Raw genomic sequence first — 26,744 nt, 5'->3', positions numbered from 1 at the left:
TTGTTTGTTGTCATTGTATTTATACCCTTGGTTGTTTGTCTTGTGTTGTCATGGTGTTTTGGTTTAACAGCCCTACTTTGTGGTTTTCTTGGTGTATATTGGTTTCCTTTATACCCCCTAGTTGTTTTTTTAGTACTTTGTGTTCTTTCTTTGTTTCATTACTGCCCTCTACTCCCTCTTCATTACACATGTTTACAATCTAGACTTGTTCCTTAAACCTAAATGTTAAACTAATTGTCATGAAAATCTGTTATTACTGCAAATACATACCAGATCTGAGGGCCACTGATAGATCTCAACCTGAGTCTGTAGAAATGACCACGAAGTGAAAGTATATTTTCTTTAGAATATGTGTTCTTTTGTGCTGAAAACAGATGTAAAAAAACATCGATAGCCAGGTTGCACGAATTTCTCATCTTTTCTTGGGGACATTCCTGGCAGTTGCTTTAATTGTATTTCACTTTAATTGTCTTGAACTGGTTGATCTATGGTTTGAACTGGACCTCAGGTCTTTACTTATGATGTCGACTGGATATCAGGTCTTTATTGATGATGTGAACTGGATCACTGGTCTTTATTGATGATGTGAACTGGATCACTGTTCTTTATTGATGAGGTAAACTGGATCACTTGCCTTTATCAATGATGTGAACTGGATCAATGGTCTTTATTGATGATATTAACTGGATCACTGGTCTTTATTAATGATGTGAGATGGATCACTGGTCTTTATTGATGATGTGAGATGGATGACTGGTCTTTATTGATGATATGAAACGGATCACTGGTCTTTCATTAAGATGTGAACTGGATCTCTGGTCTTTATTGATGATGTGAACTGGATCTCTGGTCTTTATTGATGATGTGAACTGGATCACTGGTCTTTACTGATGATGTGAACTGGATCTCTGGTCTTTATTGATTCTGTGAACTGGATCTCTGGTCTTTATTGATGATGTGAACTGGATCACTGGTCTTTATTGATGAGGTAAACTGGATCACTTGCCTTTATCAATGATGTGAACTGGATCAATGGTCTTTATTGATGATGTGAACGGGATCACTGGTCTTTATTGATGGTGTGAACTGGATCTCTGCTCTTCATTGATGATGTGAACTGGATCGCTGGTCTTAATTAATGATGTGAACTGGATCTCTGGTATTTAATTATGATGTGAACTAGATCACTGGTCTTTCATTATGATGTCGCCTGGATCACTGGTCTTTATTGATGGTGTGAACTGGATCATTGGTCTTTCATTATGATGTCTCCTGGATCACTGGTCTTTATTGATGGTGTGAACTGGATCATTGGTCTTTCATTATGATGTCTCCTGGATCACTGGTCTTTATTGATGGTGTGAACTGGATCATTGGTCTTTCATTATGATGTCTCCTGGATCACTGGTCTTTATTGATGGTGTGAACTGGATCATTGGTCTTTCATTATGATGTCTCCTGGATCACTGGTCTGTATTGATGGTGTGAACTGGATCGTTGGTCTTTCATTATGATGTCACCTGGATCACTGGTCTGTATTGATGGTGTGAACTGGATCACTGGTCTTTCATTATGATGTGAACTGGATCATTGGTCTTTCATTATGATGTCGCCTGGATCACTGGTCTTTATTGATGGTGTGAACTGGATCATTGGTCTTTATTTATGAAGTCAACTGGATCACTGGTCTTTCATTGTGATATGAACTGGATATCTGGTCAGTTGCTTTAATTGTGTTTCATATTGAATGTTTGCTTGTTAATTAGCTGCCTGGAGCAGCAGCAAAAAAAATATTTGGTCAGCACTTGGCAATCAAAGACTGGTAGCAGTGAATTTAATGTGAGTTCCATTACGAGTACTCCCAAATCAGCAAATCCAAGCATCTGAGTTGCTCCCAAGCTTCATGCACATACAAATGTACGGCATTTTAACCCCTTAAAACACAGTTAGAAGGAACTAATCGCATGGGAAGATTCTAGATTTCACATTTGCCTAAAACTTACGATCGATGTAAATAAAAACGTATAACTGCAGTTCACATTGAGTTAAGAATCCAGAAGAGTAACCAAGGAGAAAAGGGTCAAATAACACAGGTAGCATAAACAGGAAGATCCACCTAGTATGAAAAGGACAACTCTATTGGGAGTACTTCACAAGGAGCTGATATGAGCCGGTATGTACAAACACAGCACAGGTGAAAGCAGTTAGAACTCAAGGGAGGAGGAGTTGGAGTTCACAGGTTCTTTGGAGACTTCGGAGGAACCTGGTAGTGTGACACTATAAATAATAATTCACAAACATGCATGCTAATCACTACATTCCCCTCTAGATATGATCCTCTCCAGCCTCCTGAGTGTTGTGTTCTTTAAATAGTATCATTTTGGATGGGTTCCGTTCTTAAACTGCCACTCTGTCTACAGAACGCAGGCCGGCAGCGATCCTGATCGTAATTGCTGTTGCCGTGCCAGACTGAACCCAACACGACATCTATGAATGTATATCTATGAGAAAAACAATAAACCTGACAATGAATGGGGGAAAATATGTGCTTTTGCAGAAAAAGCAGAATCTATAGTGAACTAAAGTCCTGTTTAACCATCTGCCATGAACAACCTTACAATGAGCACCCAAATGCAGCACTATAGGTCATTTTTAACGTTCGTCCATCCTGTTAATTTTCCTCTCCAATACCAGGGTGAAAGTGTGTAGAAAGGCTTTGGATCTGTGGCTCCCCCATAACTGAAGCTGAAATTCTGCACTTTAACTTCAGTCATTGTTTCATTTCAAATCTATTGCAGTATCAGGCCAAAGCAAACACATATTATCCTTGTGAAATCATTGTGAAAATATAGTAACAATGATTCTGATGGAAAACAACTCTTGCAAGCACAACGGCCACTGCTGTAAGAAAGGTAAAAAAGCACCAGGCCAGCGATAACTTGAATAGCTCTGGAACAGCCTCGGCCATTAAATGGCCAGGACCCTCCAGCAGGACCAAAGTTTTATTACGCCCTTCTGTAACCTAAGAATAGTTCAGCCTGTTTGCATTGAAGTCTCTGTCGTTACGGAATAATAAGCCTTTGTATGTAGCAAGTGTGGGATTTTAAGGGGTTAATCCAAAAACCTGCTGATTAGGATTTTAGAAGATTTGCTGATGGGAGTGTCCTAAGACCCCTGTGCTGCTCCCTGAGACCATATCTTGGCAGATAGACTGTAAAGATAAGCTCCATTCTGTTACGGCCAAGCTTCGTTTCTTCATTTCTGACAGGAGTTTTTATTGGTCCGGTCATTGATTTTCCTTGATTAATCTGATTGCTCCGGTCAGATTCCAGGGGTGGCCGGTTTGATTAAATCTGAAATTTGATTAGCCACCCCAGTGACTACCCCGCTATGATCTTTATCAGACACACACACACCGTCAGACTCACAAGACCAAATACAGCTGCCCTGACAGCAAGAGGACCGTGGTCCACTGTCGGCCCGCTAATGGCAAAGCTGGCGGTCCACTGGCGTTTTGCTCAGCGTTTTCCAGGCAGTCCACCAGTGGTTAAGCGGAGTATTACACAAAAGTCCACCTATCTAACTCGTTTTCCACAGACAGTCCAGTTTACTGATCCTCCCTTCCTTCCTTTCTTCAGTAACACTTTATAAATTAGTTTGGTAAGTCATTTTAATCCAGCTCAGCTTTAGCAACAACACTTTCTATAGAATCGTTTTCTATCAGGCCTAGTCATTCATTATTTTTCCTCTCCGCTGTTTGTAGCATTTGTCTATTTGTCTAAAATCTGCTTATTTTCTCAAATAAAAGTCGCTGTGCATTTAAAATCTTAGGAGATTAAAGCTAGTTAGAGCTTGTGTGCGGGACAGTAATCTGGGTGGTCCGAGGGAGGACCAGCAGTGACAGTCAGCGGGGTGCTGACCGTTTCAAACCCGTGGACCGATATGCGCTCGCTATCTGGCTGAAGTTTACTGTGTAGAACCTTTGTGTTTTAAAGTTGGTTGTCAATAAGAATATAAGAAATCACTGTCTAGCATTTATCCAGTGATATGTTAGCAACAAAGCTAGCCAAGCACAGCCAAGCTGCTAAAAAGGTATCAGTAGCAGCTAGGTAGCTATTTTGCTAAGACTAGCACCCCTAAGAGAACAGCCAGCAGCTGCTTTTCTCATTGCATTTGCTGCTGGTAGGCAGATGCTGTCATGGAATATAAGAAGCGGTGTTTTTAGCCAATTTCGCTCATTTAATTCAAAGCTGAAGGTGTTTGACAGCTTTTATTTGCAGATTTGCCTGTTCAGTAGAGACTACTAGCCAAAGCAGCTAACTACACAAACTGGCTATGACGACTCTGCAAAAACCGTGTCTTGTCAAGTAAAAGAATCTTAAATACAGTCAATAAATCGAATATTTCTCCGGCTGAGAGCTGTTTAGCTTAATTCAAGATAATTCTACTTACATCTAGACACTTTTACTTGTTATCAAGTAAGATTGTCATTATGTTGGCAGGTAATTGTGCTTGTTGTAAGATATGTGCTTAACCCTCTGCCACATGGTAAAACGCAGTAATATAAAATCTGTGTTTTATTATTTAGTTATGCAAAAAAAGGTCTGTTACTGTGAAAGGACAAATTCTTCATGACATCACATGAGCAGGACTTTTTGTTATAATGTGGTTATTGCCGTTCCAAACACCAATTGAAATTGTAATGATTTCCAATAGTTGTAAATATTGGGTCGTACATTTCACTAAGTATAAGTTGGATTTGTTTGTTCTTGTTTTCAATAAAAGGGTAAAAGGACTTGTTTGATGGCGCTATGGTATGAATAGGCATTGCTGCAAAATGGCAACAATTTACCAAGTAACCCACTCAATTTTTAGAAATATTTTTTTCTTTCTTAGATATTTCCATTAAGCAATTTCAAGCAATTTCAAATGAGAAAAACACATGAAAACATTTTATCATGTCTAAGTAGTAATTCATGCATAGGGTGAGAACCAGCAAAATTATGTTCCAGTATAGTGAGATAATATAAATATTACATAGTAGAATGACCTAAAACAAGTCAAATATTTCAGGAAATAAGTCAGATAATCTCATAATAAGCGCGCAAACATCTCAAAATGAGGAATGTTAGATATTGTCTAGATATAGGATCATTTCACGTGACAAGAGACCATTTTTGCAGTGGACGATCCTCCTGTGTTTAACACTTTATTACCGAAAGCTCTTCTAACAAAATAAAATGATCATCTCCAACCAAAGGAGTATTTTTATTAGTATTTTTTTTACAGAGATTAGTTTAATAATGTGTCACTTGAGTTTTAAATAAAAATAATTGTAATATCTTTATTTCTACAGCACTTTTTAAAGCTCAGTGTGCTTTACAGACAGGTGATAAAATATAATAAAATGTAACAGTGATAGAAAAAGCTGCGATTTTTCATTTAAAACCTATAAAATAATGAGAAATAAAATTTAAAAGATAAACACCAATGAGACACAGAGTTTTAATGAGTTAAGGAGCTGCGTTTTCAGGTGGTTATTAAAAGTGAGCTCTGAGCTCGACTGTCTAATAAAAGCTGAACCGAGAAGCAGAATAACTGAAAGAGTCTCTACATGTTTTCTGTATTTTATGGAAGGTGTTAACAGAAGGTCGGTATCTGCAGATCTGAGATCATAAACAAACAGACACTCAGGAGCTTTAAGGCCATTTAGAGCCTTAAAAACCAGCAGCAGAGCTTTAAAATACAACCTTAAACACACAGACAGTCAGAACAGAAGTGGAACCTGACGTGGTCTTCTGCTGTTGTAGCCCATCTGCCACAAAGTTTGACATGTTCGACATGTTCTGAGATGCTTTAGAGCTACAGAGCTTTTAAATCTCTCCTAGAAGATCCAGGCAGGCAGTGCATTGCACTTACATGCAGGATGAAACAGCCATAATTTTGCAAATATATACTTCAGGATATAAACTATAGATCAATGTTGTTACTCTATTAAACATATACAGAGATGTAGGCTTCACTCTGCTATAGGGTAACAGCTGTTAGGAAGAGGTTTACTCTATCCTAAACATCATATCTGATGGAAAGTACACAGTTACGTAGCCTCTGTTTTCAGTGTGACCAGTGCAAATTGAAAACTATATCAAAATCGGAATATTTATTTGCCAGATATGGGTCCAGATGCAGAAGGAATTTCTACTGGATGGATGGATGGATGGATGGATGGATGGATAGATAGATAGATAGAAATGGTAACTTTACAGGAGAAGGAAAAAACTCAAATTGCTTTTAATGTAAGTCAATGGAACCAGACATTTTTCCAAGTCATTTTGGGCTGTTTCTTTTGGCCCATTCATAATAAAAATTTTAAAATAATGTAAAGGGCAACAGGTATCTTCAAATTATGTCAAAAACAAAAAAATATCAAAAATGGAGATACAAGGTTTTCTTCCGACATCAGCACTAAGCATAAGTAGGTCTAGCAGCAGTATTTACAGTCGGAAGTGCACAGTGAGAGCGTCAGTATGGTAGCAGGTTATAATTTATTATACTTTGTATATGCTCTGTGTGAGAGGTGATACAGTGATTCGACACAGTTCAGGCAGCAGGAGGTCAGTATCATCTCTGCAAAAACACAGTAACCAACGTATTGGAATGGACTTGACTTATGATTTATTTGGGCTTTGGCTAAATCATGAAATATATAAAACTATTGTATTTACATGGCGTGTAGTGGCCAGCCCACACTAAATTTGCACACCACTTTGACCACCCCAGTCTGGATCTGCTACTGGTGATTAGGCTCACTTTGTTTCTGTACTGTAGTTCATGTAACTCTCACTGGTATTTGGTATAGGAATTATATTGTTGTTGTTTTGCTTCCCAGTACTGACCAGAGGAGGACTGAGTCTTGGTTGCTCCTAAGGCCACTGTTGTCCTTGGCTTGCTCACTAGGTGGTCAGTCCTGGATGCTTGTAAAGCTGCTTTGTGACAACACTGTACAAATACCTTTGATTTTGAAACATTACATTGCAGGATATTTATATCAGCCCATCTCTAAACCTTGTATCTTCATTTTTCAGTTTTTGACATCATTTGAAAAAATCTGTTGTGTGTAAATTTCATGATGAATGAACCAAAAAAAACGGCCCATAATGACTTGGAAAGACGTCTGGTTCCACTTACATTAAAAGTGAAGTAGGTTTTTTACCTTCTCCTGTAAAGTTACCGTTTTGGAGATATGAGGTTTTCTTTTCCGACAACAGCGATGTTCATCAGTGACAATGTGGCAAACAACTTCATTTTAGAATAAGCATGAGTAGCTTGTATCCTCCAGAACATCTTCAACCAGTCCAGCCAGTCACACGAGAGCATCGTTCGGAAACAGGCCAGTCATATCACCTGGGTCCAGTTTTAGTCAACATCTCAGTGAATGCGCACAAACCTTGTAAGTCATTTTGGGTCAGTTCTTTTGGTCATCGTGAAATTTACGTACAATATAAAGGGCAACAGGTTTTTCAAATGATGTCAAAAACTGAAAAATGTCAAAAATGGACATACGAGGTTTTCTTCCAACAAAAGTGTTATGGATGTCTTTGAAGTCTCAGCCAGACTTGATGCATTATTCATTTCTTATGGGAATTTTGCGCTGCTATTAATGCTTGAATACTAACTTTCAGAGGAGAAACAATATGTGCTCTGGACGCAGTTCTGTCTAAGTTGCTCCTGCAGTTATTAGCTTTTTTGGACCCTTACTCAACATCATACATTCATCACTCCGTTTGGACCATGTCCCAAGGTTTTTTCAAAGGTGCTGTTGTTATACCTCTCCTTAAGAAACCGAATCTTGACCCTTTGGATGTTTCCAACTATGGTCCGAACTCCAACATGTCTTTTCTGTCCAAAATTTTAGAGAGAATTGTTGCCCAACAACTCTCCGAAGTAGGAATACACATAATAAGTTCCAGTCAGGCTTCAGGAAGTATCATAGCACAGAAGCAGCACTAGCCAATGTGGTTAATGATCTGCTGCTGGCTTCTGAATGTGGCTGTTTCTGGATCTGAGTGCAGCATAACACACAATTGATCATGACATTTTAGTTGATTTTAGTTAGGCTTAAAGGATCGGTTCGATTGGAAGGGCACATTCTGACTGATAGTTCTCAGTTAGTTAGCATTAATGAAGAGTTATCAGAACCTAAAGGAGTGTATTATGGTGTCCCACAAGGTTTTGTTTTAGGCCCCCTATTGTTCTCATTCTACAGCACCTGGGACATGAAATTCACAGATGTAATGCTGGTTTTCATTTTTGTGCTGTGACACACAGACATACAAATTACTTCAGCCAGATTAACCTGCATAGTAACACAAAATGAAATTATTAAAGGGATTAAAGCTTAATTGACTAAAAATGTTCTTCTAAATCACATCAAACTGAAGTACTGATATTGAGTACTAAGTCTGCTCAAGATGAGGTTATTTACTTTAACCCAGAGCTTACAGTCAATAAGTCAGTGTTCCTGGTCCTGGAGGACCCCCTGCCCTGCACATGTTTGGCTTTCCCTGCCAAACCACACTCAATTCAACTTCGGAAGGGTTTGTTAATTGGTGGGATCAGTTTTATTGGGAGCAGGACAAACATTAAAATGTTCAGGACATTGGGTCCTCCAGGACCAGGGTTGGGAACCACTGACCTAGAGCTTGATGATTGTTATGAGAACCCAAAAGCTGCAGTCAACGACTTGTTGTAATATTTGATGGTGGTTTGTCAACATAAACAACATGGTAACATTTTACTGTAGGGTGCTGTTCATAAGGCTACATGACACCTACATATGGTTGTCATTACAACTGACATAACCTTACATAACTGTTTATAAATGTTACAAAAGGTGTCATCTGTCATAAAGGCAACTTCAGCTGACTTTGATCAAAATTGGCAAATGTATCCTTTACAGCACATTACACATGTAGGAACAAGCATTTCTAAACATATGTTATGTAGGGTTATGTCAGTTGTCATGACAAGCTTATGCTTATTTAAAGTGGCCAACTTGAATCCCAGTGAGATGCTGTGGCAATGGTGGCACAACCAGTTATTAGGTCTAGGGGGCAATTACTTTTTCACACAGGTGATAGAGATCTTCAATCAATGGAAGCGTCGTTTAAAGGCTGCTTTTTGTGTGTTGCAGAAGTTGTGCTATACAGCTCCAGAACAACGTTTCATGTAGGTTGCAAGCAGCTACAGTTGCAGGAAACCTTTGCCATGTAAAACTAGCCAGCCTGACTCTGACTGACCAGTGATGTGGCTTGTAAACAACTGCATTTGCAAGTTGGCTATAACTTGGTAATGGCTCTAGTACTACAAACAAAAACACTACAGTATTTTCTAGCTTGATTGCAAGGCCGTGGCCGCTGATGTTATCACGGTCTTCAAGGAACTGCTTACATTCCCTTTGCAAACTTCAGCTCAGATATCAGTGTCTTAAGGCATGGGGTGTCTTCTCATGGGCCTCAGTATGGCTTGATTGAAAAGAGAAAACAAATGCTCTCATGGTATTTGTATGTCATTTTTGAAGTTCACTGTTGGCCGAACAGACTTGGCCCTGTTCAGTTTTCAGCTGTAAAAATAAATTAAAAGATTTTTTTTTTTTTTTCTGTGTATGATTACACAGAAATATGTTGCACGGGAAGTAAATCACTCCTGCAGACATCTGCTCTTGTTGAGCTGGAAGGTTTTTAAAGAATTTGTTAGAGCTAAATTAATTAGAAACACGATGGAAACGTGAGACGGGACAGCTCATAATTGATGAGGTTGTTGTGGACCTTTGTATAATCTGAGCAGTCCACGCATGACCGTCTCGTCACACCTGCAGCCGTCTTACATAAGACTGCAGGTGCAGGAACATGCGTACAGACCCGTCTTTAATACCGCTAAGTCTATACTGACTGTCTGCTGTCCTCCTTTCCTCCAGGGATGTACAGTCCTACCGCTTGTCGGAAAAGAAAACCTCGTGTCTCCAAAATGGGAACTTTACAAGAGAAGGAAAAAACACACTTTACTGTTAATGGAAGTCAATGGAACCAGAATGTTTTACAAGTCATTTTGGGCCGTTTCTTTTGGTCCATTCATCGTGAAATTTACACCCAGTGTAAAGGGTAAAAGGCATTTTCAAATTATGTCAAAAACTGGTAAACTACAAAAATGGAGATACAAGGTTTTGTTCCGACAGCAGCGATATGCAAAAGTGCCAATATCGCTGATCAAATTGCGTGTTTTGTTGATTTTTCTAAGAGTAAATAAGTCATTCGCCTTCTACAGAGAACTTAAATTTGGCTTTTTTTGCTATTTTTAATTCACAGTGTCTATTTATTTGGGGAAAAAATGAAACATATAAAATGTGCCATAACTTTAGCATATTTTATGTTTTATTTTTTTCCTTAATATTAGATTAAGATTAGATGAAGTGACCATTATTAGTCCCACAACAAGGACATTTCATCTCCGCATTTAACCCATTCGTGCAGTGAAACACCACACACACACACTAGGGGGCAGTAAGCACACTTGCCCGGGGCGGTGGGCAGCCCTATCCGCAGCACCTGGGGAGCAGCTGGGCATTGGATGTCTTGCTCGAGGACACCTCAGTCATGGACTGTCAGCTGCGACCTTCTGGTCACAGGGCTGGTTCCCTGACCTCCAGCCCACGACGGCCCCTATTAATGTTAAATTCAGCAAGTTACGGAGCCTCTAAGGGGCTGTGTTTAAAATAAAGTTAATAACATCGCATTTCCTCGCAAAATATACACTCAGACAGCAAGCAAACGTAGGATCAGAGGGGCCCAACGACGCTGCCTATAGTAGAGCTTTGTTTTCAGCATAGCCAACGTTATAAGCAGCTTTCCCAGTTCGGCCAGTCTGTGCTGAGTTTATTCAGCTATTGTTCTCTGCAGTGTCTGTAAATGTAGCTTTTACTGTGTGAGGACCCTCGATCTCAGTTTCAGATTCACTAATAACAGAGTCATGTTTGATTTTGAGAAGCGACACGTCTTTATATTTCAATCCAAGATCAACGTAAAATTCAATGAGCTGCTTCATGTCTGAGCTTAAGCTCTGATTCTCCAGGGTAAATCTGGGGTTTGTGTTGTTCTCTAAAAGTGATGTTTCCAGAGCAGATCACTGAAGAGACGCCGTCTGTTTATAGTTTAGAGCCCAGATTTGGGGAAAAACGGCTCGACTTTCAGTAGAAAAACAAAGTTCAGCTTCTTTTATTATAAGGGTTTAAAATGACATCACCGTCTATTAGACTGGAGAGAAGAGCTGCAGCCTCACACGACGCCCAGCTTCTGAATGGAGCTTATGGAATATGAACGTTATGAAGAACATGACCGAGTGCGTTTTGGACCCACCGGTGGTCCCAAGGAGTTTAAGTGGCTACACAAAGCACAGCTTTTGCAAGCGAATGCAAACAGTTTGCATCGTAATGCAAAACATTTGCAATGGAATGCAACGTCATTAGGGGCTTTAGGGGCTCCGTAGCAAATAAACAGCAATTGTGTATTAAAAGGTGCAGAGGTGTGTCTCTGGAGGTTTTCACTTATTCACACTTAGAAAATCAACAAGATGCCATTTGAAAAAGGGCACACAAACATTTGCATACAACTGGAGGAGTTACTGTGGCAAACAAACTAAAGGCAGACCAAGAGGCTAAAAACTCTGAAAACGTCTAACAGTCAGTGGTTTTAATTGAACAGTGCTGTAGAAACTGATATGACTATCAATTCTCAATTGTCACAGTCCTTAAAACTCAAACAAACAGCAGAAGCTCAGTCTTAATATGAATATTGTAGCACTGGGGACGGGGCTACTCATAATTCATAGCAGTTTGGGTTTCTGTTATTAACTCTAATATTTTTCATGTGTATTTTCATTAAAATGTCAATGTTTTCTCTTAAAACGTGTTATGCTCGGGCTAAATGTTAGATTTGGATGCTTAGACTACCATTCAAAAGTCATTTTTATGGTAATAACCATTTCACTTTCAGTAGTGACTTTCACAATGAAGAGTTCATTCTTATAGACAGGCCCACCAGCAGGCCCAGAGTTTATTACACACTTCTATAAGCTGGGAATAACTCAGTCTACACTGAAGTGCCTGTAGTTGCTGAATAATAAGCCTTAGTATGTAATAAGCCTGGGATTTGAAGGGGTTAAACTCATCTTACCATTGAATAGCCTCCTTCATAATGTAGCTCACAGAGCAGCCCTGCTGAAGGACCCAGAGCACGTTCCCTCACCTGTTTACTGAGTGCATTACCCTGGAATTAGTGACGGATTGGTAAATACACTGGTGACATATTTTCTCCATGAAGCATATTTTATGGTTTATTAATGAGGACTGGCTGTTTCACTTTCCATAAGGGCCTCTGTTCCGCGAGTCTGAAAATCTTTACAGTCTGAAGAACCAAACCTTCAGAACAGAATTTTTTTTATTTACATTTTTTTATTTACAGTCTTATAATGTCAGACAGATTGTTTGAAAGTTGTGCAGATGAACAAGATTAGGATCATTTTATATATTAATAAATGCAATCTGATCAAATCGCTTTTTTAGTGTCACATCATGTTTACGCAAGTGTAAAGGTGAGTGATGAAAATCATAGGTGCAAAGCTCCTTTATAAATATATATATATACAATGTACAATGTACCTAGCAGTGAGTTTATCACAATATACATTAGAATAAAGTCATATTCATAATTCAAATTAACAGAAAAACAATAAAAAGTAACAAGAATATATATAAAATCATTATTGATTAATATTCTATTAATTTAGTTTATTCAAATATTAACATTTTTGTCAGCAAATAAACGTAAACTACACCAATAAATAGATTTTGAAAATGTGTCTTGGGTGCCTAAGACTGTCGCACAGTACTGTATATATATATATATATGTGTGTGTGTGTGTGTGTGTGTGTGTGTGTGTGTGTGTGTATGTGTATGTATATATTATGCATTATTAAAAAAACATTACTCTTGTGTCTCATATTGCGCAGCTTATTGGAGACATAAATAATGGTTAGCAATTTGACAATGTTCATTAAATTATGTCACATCATGTCACAATATGCTTCTCTGAGCATGCTCAGTGCAGTGTATGAAACGCTGACTTAAAGCAATTAATCGCAGTTTTTGATAGTATTTCTTAAAATGTTGACCCTTTTTACACGTTTTTCAGTGTTTTTAAGTATTGTGAGGTTGCTGTACCACGTACCCAACCATCCAACCATTCACAAGCAAGGTTTCGCCCTTCCGTTGTGAGATTATACGTTTTGCATGCATCCATGACCAAAACAGTCAGTAATTATGAGCAATATGTTCACCCATCCTGGTAAAATCACTGGTCATCTGATATGTGGTTGGTTAGTGTAGTGGTTAACATCTCTGTCTTCTACGCTGTAGACTGGGGTTCAATCCCTGCCTGGGTAACCACCCTACACTTTACCAATAAGAGTCCTTGGGCAAGACTCCTAACACCGCTTTCGCCTACCTGTGTAAAATGATCAAATTGTAAGTCGGCTGACGCTCTGGATAAGAGCGTCAGCCAAATGCCATGAATGTAAATATTCTCATCATACCAATATATCGGTCAGGCCCTAATATGGACACTGCATTAGTGAAGCCTGCTGTGAATCAGCCAATCGTCTCAAACTCATTCATAACAGAGTATGAGCTGTCCCTCTGTCTGGAGGAGGCTAAAATTAGCAGCAGCATGGATTTGCACATCTGACATTGATAGGCATTACAACACTGAGCAGTAATCTCCTTAGGCTGGAGCGCTGCGATGGGGATATTCTCGGGGAGTGGGAGGGTGTGCTTGGGTCAGCCAGGCCGGAGATTGGTCATCATTAGTGAGGCCCCCAAGCCATTGTGCAGATTTATAAGGGCCTGGCTTAACCACCAAACATGTACCTGTTCTGACCCTGACAGGCTGCGTCAAAATGTTTAGTCACCGCGCCGTAACAGCGTACGCATCTGAAATGTGTCACAGCGAAAGGAATGTGTCATTAGCTCTGATCAGTTTGATCATAATCTGATGAGGCGTAATGTGGAGAGAATGAGTGTGACAGAAGTGCAGACTGTGGACCATAAGTATGTGGACACTTAGTGTCTTACATCTGCAGTGTAATCCATTTAAACCTGACCACTCTTTAAAAAGATGGTCCTTCGAGGGTTCTTTAGTAAAGAAAGTGGTTTTATATAGAGCCATGGACACTAATAGAAACCTTTGCATGATTAAAGTGGTTTATGCATCATGGAGGGTTCTTAAGAATGTGCTGTAGATGGTTCTACCTTTTCAAAATGATTCTATATACATTATCTCACAAACGTGAGTACACCCCTCACATTTCTGCAAATATTTTATATCTTTTCATGGGATGACACTATAGACATGAAGCTTGGATATAACCTAGTCAGTGTTCAGCTTGTATAGCAGTGCAGATTTACTCTCCTCTGAAAAGAACTCAAGTGTCAATATTTTGTGTGACCACCATTATTATCTAGCACTGCCTGAACCTTCTTGGGCTTGGAATTCATCAGAGCTGCACAGGTTGCTGCTGGAATCCTCTTCCACTCCTCCACGACGACATCACGGAGCTGGTGGACGTTAGACACCTTGCACTCCTCCTCCTTCTGCTTGAGGAAGCCCCACAGGTGCTCGATTGGGTTTAGGTCTGGAGACATACTTGGCCAATCACCTTTACCTTCAGCAAGGCAGTGGTCATCTTGGAGGTGTGTTTGGGGTCATTGAAAACTGCTGTGTGGCGCAGTTTTTGAAAGAAAGATCACACTCTGCTTCAGAACATCACAGTACATGTTGGAATTCATGTTTCCCTCAATGAACTGTAGCTCCCCAATGCCAGCAGCACTCATGCAGCCCCAGACCATGATGCTACCACCACCATGCAGGCAAGAGACAGTTGTCTTGGTTCTCCTCACCAGAGCGCCGCCACACATGCTGGACACCATCTGAGCCAAAAAAGTTTATCTTGGTCTCATCAGACCACAGGACATGGTTCCAGTAATCCATGTTCTTGGGCTGCATGTCTTCAGAAAACTGTTTCCGGGCTTTCTTGTGCATCAGCTTCAGAAGAGGCTTCCTTCTGGGACGACGGCCATGCAGACCAAGTTGATACATTGTGCGGCGTCTGGTCTGAGCACTGACAGGCTGACCTCCCACTTCTTCAACCTCTGCAGCAATGCTGGCAGCATTCATGTGTCTATTTTTTGAAGCAAACCTCTGGATATGACGCTGAGCACATAGACTCAACTTCTTTGGTCGACCCTGGCGAGGCCTGTTCGGAGTGGAACCTGTCCTGGAAAACCGCTGTATGACCTCAGCCACCGTGCTATATCTCAGTTTCTGGGTGTTAACGGTCGTCTTATAGCCCAGGCGTCTTTTTGGAGAGCAGCAATTCTATTTCACACATCATCAGAGACTTCTTTGCCATGAGGTGCTATGGTGAATATCCAGTGGTCAGCGTGAGTGAATTGCACCCAAATCACCAAATTTAACAGCCCTGCTCCGCATTCACACCTGGAACCCTGTAACTCTAACAGATCACAGGACACCAGGGAGGGACAACGACACAATTGGGCACAATTTGGACATGTTGACTGTGAGGTGGACTCACTTGTCTTAATGACTGTGTGCTGAGTTCTTTTCAGTGGACAGTAAATCTGCACTGCTATACAAGCTGCACACTGACTGCTTTAAGCTAGATCCAAGCTTCATATCTATAGTGTCGTCCCATGAAAAGATGAAGGTGTACTCACTTTTGTGAGATACTGTAGAGCCACCTACAGCACATTCTCCATCAATCTGAAGAACCATTTCTTGATGGAACAAACCCTTTAATCATGCAAAGGGTTCTTTGAGTGTTCATGATTCTTTAAAGAAACATTTTCTTTACTAAAGAGTCCTTGAGGAATGACCCTTTTAGGCGTGTAGGTCAAACGAGTGGCCATTAAAGAAATGTATATTATATAAACAGCCATTTTTCTACTGTTTTTGTGGTGACTTTTCTACCTTAGTGTTGATTTAGTGTCTCATACAGTACTGTGCAAAAGTCAGAGACCAGACTTTCCAGTTAAAACAGTCATTAAGCACAACTTTTCAGCATCAGGAAAAAAGCAGAAAACCTGTTTAACATAAACTTTAATGACTAAATGCAACATCTGCTGTTTCAGTTTTCAGTGCGTCACTCTTTCCCTTCATTCCAGCTTCCATTCTTTTCAGAAGCCTCACTTTCAGCTCCTCTAAGAGTCTGCAGACACGTCTCCAAAGTTCAGTCTTAGAAGCTGGTTGATGATTTTCTGAAGTGATCAAACCCATTCAGTGGTGCTGAGGTCTGGACTCTGGGGTGGTCAGTCCATCGCCCAGCTTCTTTGTTTGATGTGTCCGTCTCCTTTTCTCAGTGAGGTTCTTCTTGATCAGCTACGCGTCCTTTCAGACCCACAGTGCTGAGTGGTCTTCTCACAGTGGAAGGATGGACAGAAACACCTGTGGATGTTTTCAGATCTGAAGCAGCTTGATGTTCTCCTCTCTCTCAGATCAAAGCTTTCAGTGCTGTTTATCTGATGGGGCAGTTTTGGGGTCTACCAGCTCTTCCAGGTGGTTGTTAGGTGACACATTTTTTATGTAGCTATTAAACATTTTTGAACAGATTTGATTTGAACCTTTTTCCTTTGACTTTTCGCTTCACTATGGATTATCTTATATCTAATCACCTCAGAAACATCTCCTGAAAAATGAATCGAATGATTCGTGATTCATGAAAAAAATGAATGAATTATTTTCTTTTTCGAATAGAACAGTTTAATGTAGTAAATAAACTATGTAAATTTATAAAAAGTCCTTACAATTCATATATGAATACCATGTCGCTGCTGTCAGAACAAAACCTCTCCATTTTTGTCGAATTTCAGTTTTTGACATAATTTGAAAATACTTGTTACTCTTGACATTGTGTGTAAATTTCATGATGAATGGACGAAAATACACACACACATCTCCTAAGCCGCTTCTCCTTCTGGGACGCGAGGGGTGCTGGAGCCTATCCCAGCTGTCATTGGGCGAAAGGCAGGAATGACCCTGGACAGGTCACCAGTCCATCGCAGGGCTAAGATCAAGTGTAGTGTGGATGAAACTACTGGTTTCTAGTGTGTAGTGTGGATGAAACTCTGGTTCTATTGACTTACATTAAAAGTAAAGTATGTTATTTCCTTCTATATGAGATATGAGGTTTTGTTCCGACAGCAGCGGTATATGGGATGTATTATGAATTTACTGTTTTTGTGATGTCACGAAAGCCAACATTTATTAATCTATTTCACCTACAGCATTTTAGCCCCACCCATTTACACTTAAGCAGTGTTTCAGCAAGGCCTGCTTTTTGAATGATGCACAGACAATCAGAACATTTCCATATTTTCATCTTAAAGACACAGTAACTAAAACAGGGATAACCCAAAATGGTAATGTTTTTAAGGGGCGGTCGTGGGCTGGAGGTTAAGGAACCAGCCATGTGACCGGAAGGTCGCTGGTTCAGTTCCCTGAGCTGACAGTACTTGACTGAAGTGCCACTTAACCTAACCCAGCTGCTCCCTGGGTGCCATGGATAAGGCTGCCCACTTCTCCGGGCAGTGCTCTGTGCTTGCTGCCCCCTAGTGTCTTTGTGCATTCAGTAGTCTGTATGTGGTGTTTCACTGCGTGGATGGATTAAAATGCGGAGGTGAAATTTCCCTGTTGTGGCACCAATAAGGGTCACTTAACTTGGGGAGGTACTGGAGAATGCAGCCTAATGCTTTTGTGCATAGCACCAGACAAATGTCAGAAGTGGAAGTCACTTCAGGGAAAATAATCAAATGCAAGAAAAACGTTGAATATAGATTTTTTAATTTAAGCAAATACATAGATGTTGTGTGCTAAATTAAACGCCTTAATTAATTGAGTTCTCAGTACAGGATGTGTTAACATATTTTCCCTTATTAGTAGATCAACACAACATGTAAAACTGAGGGTGCCAAAACTTTGGCATGAGACTGTACTTAGATTTTAAATTGTGTGGTAGAGTGCAGGGTAATAGGGTTAAATACCATGGGCCCTTTTTAATTATTAATTTATTCACCCAAATACCTCTTTGTACCGGCTGTGTTTACAGTCTGACACCTTAAGCTGAACCAGATTGTTTGAAATGGCTTACAGAACATCTGCTCCCTTCATCAGTCCAACCAGCATCACACCCAGCATGCATGCAGTGCTTTTTCAGAGTAGCAATCATTTCTGTATTGTGTTTTATTTCAGAGATCGTCCCAAGAGACGTAAGCGTAAAAGACAAGTTCATTAAGCATTTCACAGGTAAGAAACTTCTAATGCAGTCATTTCTACATCCCATTGACCCCTGTTTTGTTGGTGGTTGTTACTGGGGCTCAGTACCTTTCCGGTTTTTATGACACGGATTCCTGAATGATGCTATTTTTGATACTTTCTTTGGAATGACAGGCTGAAAGTGAGTGTGGCTTAGAGCAGAAATAAGTAGGAGGTGATGGAAGTGGTTGGGTTTACTGACAGTAACCTGTAATGTATCTGTCTAATTAAGAAATGCTTCGAATATTAAGATGCATACAGAATCTAGTTAGGCAGCCGTTCAGCAGTCTTAGCTTTTTAAACAAGCTTGGTTATTGGCTAGTGGATGCTGGTAATAGGGTCATTCTACATCAGTTTTTGTGTCCCTAGCATTTGCAGATATATTACACTTAAAAAAAACATGTTAGGGTTACAATATTTTTACATTTTCAAATAAAACAATAAGTTCTTCTAACAGACTGCTGGGATAGGCTCCAGCACCCCCCCTGCGACCCTGAGGGAGAAGCAGCTTAGAAAATGGATGGATGGATGGAAGTTCTTTTAACAGTTAGACCTTCTTGAGCCTCAGTTTAGCAACACTGGTTTATAAATCAATCATCTAGAACTCCAAGCGCCACAGAAGAGCTCGTCCCCACAGTCATGTGTGAAGGCTGAGGGTTATTTTGAAGAAAAAAATGTTTTTTTCTGCAATTTCAACTGCAATAATCTACACATGACTATGAAATATATAAATTAAATGACATAGAAAACAAATCGCATATAAATAATATAAAATATAGAATAAAAGTCCCCCAGGAGTCGTGTCACTGGTGTTACTGCATAACAAAAAATCTCTTATTTCGACTATATTTGACCCGTTTTCTGAGGATCTATGGAGAAAAGCTCATGGTGAGTCCGCTGCGTCTCTCAGTTCTCAGAGATCTTCTCATTCAGCTCATGATCTCATATGAAGCCTTTAGCTGACGTCACTGGTGTGACCGACTTTATTCTGAGGTCATTGTGAAAAAATAGAAACACAAATGGATGAAATTACATATTTCAGTGGACGTTCCACGAGTGACAACATGTGGTTTGATGCTCTGTAGCAGTTATTTTTTAAAGTGCATTTTTCATTAAAAACGTCTCTGGTATTACCTTCATTATGTGTAACACCAATGAGGATTAGGAATACCAGTGACACCTGGAGAAAGAGAACAGTGGATGTTTCTGTAGAACGGCCCAATATCAAATAGTTTGGTATTGAAATTCTGTAGTATTGAAGTCATTTGGTTGGTGCCGTAAAAGCCCTGACTTTTCATATATATAGACTTAGTTATTATCATAAGGCTGTGAATTCAGTCAGGAAAAAATAGACTGAAATAAGAGGTTGTAGAGCACACAGCATCGACAGATCAGTCTGTAAACATTCTCTTGTGGTTCTAAAGCTGTTCATAAAGTCTTTCCAGTGCTTTCATCACTCAGCCCTTCGCCTTCAGCTGCATTGGCCAGTTTCATATCTGTAAACAAGAGCTTATGCTCACCCGGTTACATCACCTCCGCTGACCTCTCTTCAGGGCTTTAGCCAATCACCCGTCAGAAAGGTGGAGCATCGTAGTTACAAAACAAATAACCAGATCTTCAACAGATCATTTCATACATCAGCCAGAAGACTTCATATACTTAAAGTACCCAAAGTGCCCAGAACTACTCAAAGTACACTGACAAAAATAGAGCTTTGAATTTACATGATTTTAATGTGTCAGTTGGTTCAACATGAATAAAACCAACACAGTGTTTCTTTTTCAGTTACTTACTGTGTAGGGAGATGTGTTGGTGGAACATTTTATTTATGCATAGCCGGAAAAGTTTTTGAATGATATAAATTCAATGCATACATTAATTTTTTTATGTACTAAATATACTTTATGTACCTGAAGTACTTTATGGACATACACAAAGCACCTGAGGTGCTCAGAGTACTCAAAACCTCCAAGGTACTCAAAGTACTCAAAGTACCCAAATTACTTCAAATTTCCAAAGTGCTCACGGTATTAAGTACTCAAAATTTCTAAGGTACTCACAATTTCCAAAGTACATGAAGTACTAAAAGTACTCTTTAAGTAAGTCTTCATAAATAGCTCAAAGTTTCCAAAGTAGTAAGGACAGAAAATTTCCAAAGTACTCAAATTACCCAAAGTGCTTAAAATTTCCAAAGTGCTCAGAGAATCCAAAGTACTTAAAGTACCCAAAGTGCTCAAAATTCCCAAGGTACTCAAAGTACTCAAACAACTTAACGTACCCAAAGAGCTCAACATTTCCAAAGTACTCAAAGTATCCAAAGTGCTTAAAGTACTTAAAGTACCCAAAGCACTCAAATCATAAGCCAGTAAGCACTCAAGCTTTTGGAACATGCATGGTTATTGGCTCATGGAGCCCGGTAAGTTTGACTACTTATTAAATATTGAAATGACAAAGGAATCTTTTTGATTATAGTACCTCTGTCTGTACAGATATGAAGATGAATTTTCACACCTAGCCCTAGTCACATCACATGTAAAATGTGTTCAATTTCTGACTATTTTCATATGTTAATTATTAATTTAACAAACATCACTGAATGTATGTTAGAAATGCTTGAGAATATTTCATGTTTTTCCATGTCTAGATGTCAAACATCATAAAAATATAGGTATCGAAAGAACTCTGGGAACCCAAGTGATGGCACAGTGTCTCTTTGATTGGTGTGTTATTACATATGACACACCATTTAAACATGATATTATAGCTGCTCAGTTATCTCACTTATCTACATCTACATCTGCAGACACTGTTATCCAGAGCGACTTACAAGTTGATCTTTATATATAGGTAGGAAAAGGTGGTGTTAGGAGTCTTGCCCAAGGACTCTTACTGGTATAGTGTAGGGGGCTTGTCGAGGCACAGGATTGAACCCCAGTCTCCACCGTAGAAGGCAGAGGTGTTACCCACTACTCTACCCAACTTTTACATCAAGTGATGTAAACCAAAATATGGTGTGGAAACAAAATGAAAATAAGTGCTAAAGAACAGTTTGATCAGCTTTGCTCACTTGTTTCAAATGTTCCATTCACACAAAGCTGTGCAGCTGCTGTCCTGCAGTACAAGCCACATGTATACAGTTGACAAGTGAAAGCTATGCTTGGTGCATTTCACCATCCAGCAGCAGGTCAATCGGAAAAGCATGTTAAAGCTGATTACCGGTCTCAGGACTCCGGCCTAACACCACCGGCTGCAGTAATTGGTGTAAAATCCATTATCTAGAAGCTCATACAAAGAGCTAGACATGCTTTACTGGAATCATTAAGTCTCTGCCCTCTTGCAACGTCATGTGAAGCATTAACACGCACGAATTCTTTCTTTTGGGTCTCTGCACATCTAAAGGGGGGTGACGGTTTTAGAAGCAGAAGACTTTGACATCATCAAGTTTCTCCACTGATGTTGAAAAAAAAAACTTGATATCTTGTCACTAAATTGTAAAATGCTGTGGTGAAGGATACAGACATTATAGGAGAGTGTCCTTATCTTACACACGGTCTGCTTTCAGTCTCTTAATGCTCTTAACTGTTAATGTTCACCAATTTGCAAAATCTTAATCCTGATTAGAAACTTTCTTTCTCTCAAGCAGGACCAGTCAAGTTCTCATCTGAATGCAGGACGCATTTTCATAGAATTTACCACAACACAAGGGACTGTGCAAGGCCAGCATGTATGTATGCATTTCACCTTCTCTGGATTTTGTTTTCAGTCACTGATATTATTCCATTAAATGGAAAGGAATTAATGGGAATTATTCAGCTTAAAGTAATTCTACAGTATCTTCTAGTAACACCTATGAGCCATTTACTATCTACTGAGAATTACTCAGTATGTACTGGTAATTATTCAGTAAACACTGTATTTTAAGTGACTACTAAGAATTATTCATTAACCACAATAAATTAGTTGGTATCTCCTAGGAATTGGTCACAAAACCAATAAGAATTATTCATTAACCACTGTGAATTATTCATCTACTAGGAACTATTCAGTAACTACTATGAATTATTCAATAACTACTATGGATTGTTAATTAACCACTATGAATTATTCCATATGTACTTAGTATTATTCATGAACTACTATAAATTAGTCACTATCTCCTAAGAATTATTTTAAAAACACTAAGAATTATGCAGTTACTACCAGAATTATTCAGTAATCAGAATTAATTCTACTATCTACTAAGAATTATTCAGTATGTACTAAAAATTATGCAGTAACTAAGAATAATTCATAACCACTATGAATTATTCAGTATCTACTACGAATTACCCAGTAACCAGTATGAATTATTCAGTACCTACTAGGAATAGTTTGGTAACTACTATGGATTATTCAGGAACCACTATGAATTATTATCTGCTTAGAATTATACTTTGTCTACTATAAATTTGTCACTATCTACTAAGAATTCTAAAAGAAACACTAAGAAGTATACAGTAACTACTATGACTTGTATGGTAACTACTATGAATTATATGTTAACTACTATGAATTTTATGGTAACTACTATGACTTGTATGGTAACTACTGTGAATTATATGTTAACTACTATGAATTATATGGTAACTACTATGACTTGTATGGTAACTACTGTGAATTATATGGTAACTACTATGAATTATATGGTAACTACTATGAATTGTTCAGTAATCAGAATGAGTTCTATTCTTCTAAGAATTGTTCAGTAACTACTATAAATTATTCAGGAACCACTATGAATTATTCAGTATGTACTATGAAACGAATAGTTGGTTATGTGGTTACGAGTAATGTAAGTTACACGTCTTTAGAGTTGAAGGGGATTAAACGTCCCCTCTTTTTAAGGAAGTTTTTGATTATTTTTTGATGATGATGTTTGGTCGTATGGTGGCCTGTGTATAGAGTGCAGCTCAGTGCAGGGGAATGCAGAGGGAGGTTTGATTAGATCCCTCATTTCAAAACACTCTAACCTTGTGCTTTGTTTGTGGAGGCCTGCAGACATGCCGGACATTATCTGTATCCATATTTCAGGGTAAACAATCAAGATACAGTGTTTTGCTGCAACTCCCAGTGTCCTCCTCCACCCTGAGGGAGGACAGGGAGGTTTCTTCCCCACACCACCCGTCCTGCAGCCAAAACAAAGAAAGATATTAAGTTGTTTTATTTGTAAAGTCTGTGTGGTAGAAAATAATGGTTTCATTAAACGAAAATGAAGAACAGGAGAAAGTGGAAAAGGTCTTCCCCAAGGACAGTGGTCGCAGCTGTTCTAACCAAACACAGCAACGCAACCGAGGCCGCAGCGCAGCGGTTCCTCAGTGTGGGAACTGCACCTGTTTCAGCTCAAGGAGCTGGATAATGAGCTGATGAGCTGAGTCAGGTGTGTTTCAGTGGAGAATACACTAAACGGTGCAGCGCTGTGGCCAATCTGGACCAGATTTGGGCCAAAATGTGGACACTTCTTCTGCTTCAAAATGCGCTTTTTAGATCTTTCCATTTTCTTTGCAGAGAAAGTATAACATCCAACAAAACCCCTACCTTGGGAATAAATCCAAGGCCCAGCTTAAAGTTTCAGTTTGTGCTCCTGACAGAAGTTCAGAAGTTCAGAAAAGAAAACTATCCAATCCTAGAACTTGAGCTATAAAGTAAGAAAGACACTTGAATGTTGAAGATCAATATACAGAAAGGATTGACATTGAGCTGCTTAATGTTAATGAAACCTATTGAGACATGATTTCTGCAAAATTCAATGGTTGAGATGTAAACAGAGTCGTTCAGAGTGGTTCAGAGAGGTTTGGTGTGAAGCGCTCTGTTCTAGAGAAACTTGTTGTTCACAGTGGTGGTGATAGGAACCAGACGTTCACCTCTAAAAGGCTTCCTCACAGAAAGTTGTTATGAGTCTGAGTTATTGTTTCATGGCAGGTTTGTCATGTTTTTAGACTTTGGATAATAAACAAAACGGCTATATTTGTGTTGTGGTCATGGTGACCCTTGGTTCCTATCTCCACCACTGGTGGTGTACCAAGACATCTGTATCATTTCAAACCAAACTGCTCTGAATCACTCTGTTTACTTCTCATGCACTGAATTGTGCAAACATTCTGGAAAAATTGGTGGAATTTATACCTAAATTGCTCCTTATACAATAAAACATCTCTATCCGAGCAAATGTTTTTTTTTTCTCATGATAAGAATCATTACCGTCGCAGCTGTCTGGAATGAGGATCCAGTTTGTCGGTTTGGGATCAGATGTGCTGCCTTTGTTTTCCCGAATGCATGGCCTGTTTCTGTTAGATCTCTGAAACACTTACAGTCACAGAGGTTTGACCTGTTCTCTTCTGCTCGATCACTGTCCACACAGCCCTCCTGGGTGATTCTCCAATATCATGGCCTGTTGTGAAACTCTTTAAAGGCTGAATCATTACTAAAACAGCTGGAAACCTTGGAGCATCCCCAGAAATCACATTAGCTCTGTTCTGTCATTTTGGCTTTTGTTGTCTAAATTCAATTCATTTGTTTTCAGTTGGCTGAGCTAGTTTTAGTGCTGAGCTAGTTTTATTTTAGCCTATGCACCCAGTCTTCCCCCCAAAAATTCCTTTTTTTGTTCCTCAAAAATTCTATAAAAAATCTAAATAGTTTTTTAAAATTAAGTTGAATAGTACTTTAAAAAAAAAGTACCTTTGTGTATACAGTATGCCTATCATGGTGATCTGTGTACCATGTATTTTGTATTTTAGTTGTAAAATAATGTAAACAATATAAACAATAGCCATACATGTCATTAAAAGCTAATGTACTGTTGCCATTATTCAGTTTTATGGCCTTAAATTAGCTGAACAATGCAGACTGACTTGTTTAGGACCTAAAGATTCAGACACTTGACTTGGGACTCAACCCACTTGAATCAAGACTCAACTATCTTGTGATTTGACTCAGGACTTGAGGGTCAAGAACTGGGTTACTTGCTACGTAGTGACTTTTTCCCACCTCTGCCTAAACCTAACTATCCTAGGCTAAAGCATACTGCCGCCACAGACATGAAAAATGCTTATCGAACTTTTATGACTTACCTGTGATTTCTCAATACACGGAAGCAAACGCTTGTTTTGACATTTTGACACGGCCCGTTTTGGCTTTCGTGGCAAAAGTGCATTGCATTGCTTTGAAATGCAATAGAGTCTGGCTGCAGACATGCTCTCTCAGACAGATGCACGCTCAGCCCCACATGCACTCTCTGACACAACAGCAGAAGCAGCCCAATGGCACGGTAACTTTTGGCTGCTTCTGTTTAGCGACATCATCACTTAATCCATTTTTTGTCCAGAGCACAGCTAGAGAATTATTCCAATTTAATGTGCCTCCCTGTTCAAAAAAATTCATGGAACACATCAAGAGTGTCTGTTGGTTCCTGGTGGTTTTCAGTAGTCGCGAGCTTTCTGTGCTTTCCTGATATCACGGTGTAAAGAATTCAAATCATTTTGTTTTGGGACTGATTCCATATACAGTTGTTCATTTCCTAATGGTCTCTAATGGCCACCATCAAGCCCATTCCTGTTAGGAAGCAAAACCATCAGGTTTTATTCCTAACAGCTCTAATCATCTTCAGCATGGCTTTCATGAGTTTCAACCATAGCCTGTTTTTTTTTTCTGCGAATAAAGTCGACATTGTTTTATTGTCATGGTAGGTTTTATTTTTAAAGTTTCCGTATTTAATTACCTTATTATCAGTACAACAACGTTAATATACGTTCAGTGTAGCTCTTGTTGCCCAGCAGTGCATTTTGCTGATATTGTTACTGACGTCATCAATCGGCTGGCGGTGCATGTCAGGCTGAGAGTGCATGTCTATAGCTACATCCTCTATGGGGTCTCACTTTTAAACACCCCCAGGTACATCATACACAGCTGGAGCCTCTAATTCAAGCTTGAGCTGCTGGCAGATAGCAGTGGTTGTTAAGCTGTTATTGGACGGCTGAGAAAAGAAGACTGAGCTTGGCGGACAACATTACACAATACACATTACACAATACAGTGACAGCAATCACAGAAAATCAAATTTCATCATCTTAAAAGATGATGGGTAGACTGGTGATCAGTCTGTGTACCACCAGGCCCAACCAGGCCTGACCGTGGCGACTTCCGTCTACTTCCAGGTAGAGGTCTGCACAGGACCATTGTTTTAGTCCCATTTCTGCTGGCTACCTCAAGATTTCATCTGCTCCCACAGAACATCTGCACTCCTCCATGCATCCTAAAGGTTTTGTCCTGCT

General features: G+C 39.4%; 1 protein-coding gene across 2 annotated transcripts in view; it reads left to right on the top strand.

Annotated features, from left to right (window-relative positions):
* alkal1 (ALK and LTK ligand 1) overlaps window positions 1-26,744 on the top strand; it is a 70,194-nt gene that overhangs the window by 30,980 nt on the left and 12,470 nt on the right. The window contains exons 3-4 of one of the 2 annotated variants that reach the window (XM_017722365.2): window positions 18,376-18,429; window positions 22,082-22,162. In XM_017722365.2, coding sequence (XP_017577854.1) covers window positions 18,376-18,429; window positions 22,082-22,162 — 135 coding nt within the window. Of the gene's footprint in view, window positions 1-18,375; window positions 18,430-22,078; window positions 22,163-26,744 lie in introns of both variants that reach the window. The other variant, XM_017722364.2, reaches the window with a different exon arrangement.

This window comes from Pygocentrus nattereri, chromosome 28 (genome assembly GCF_015220715.1).
Source record: "Pygocentrus nattereri isolate fPygNat1 chromosome 28, fPygNat1.pri, whole genome shotgun sequence".
Taxonomy (NCBI): Eukaryota; Metazoa; Chordata; class Actinopteri; order Characiformes; family Serrasalmidae; genus Pygocentrus; species Pygocentrus nattereri.
This window is presented reverse-complemented; position numbering and strand designations above follow the sequence as displayed.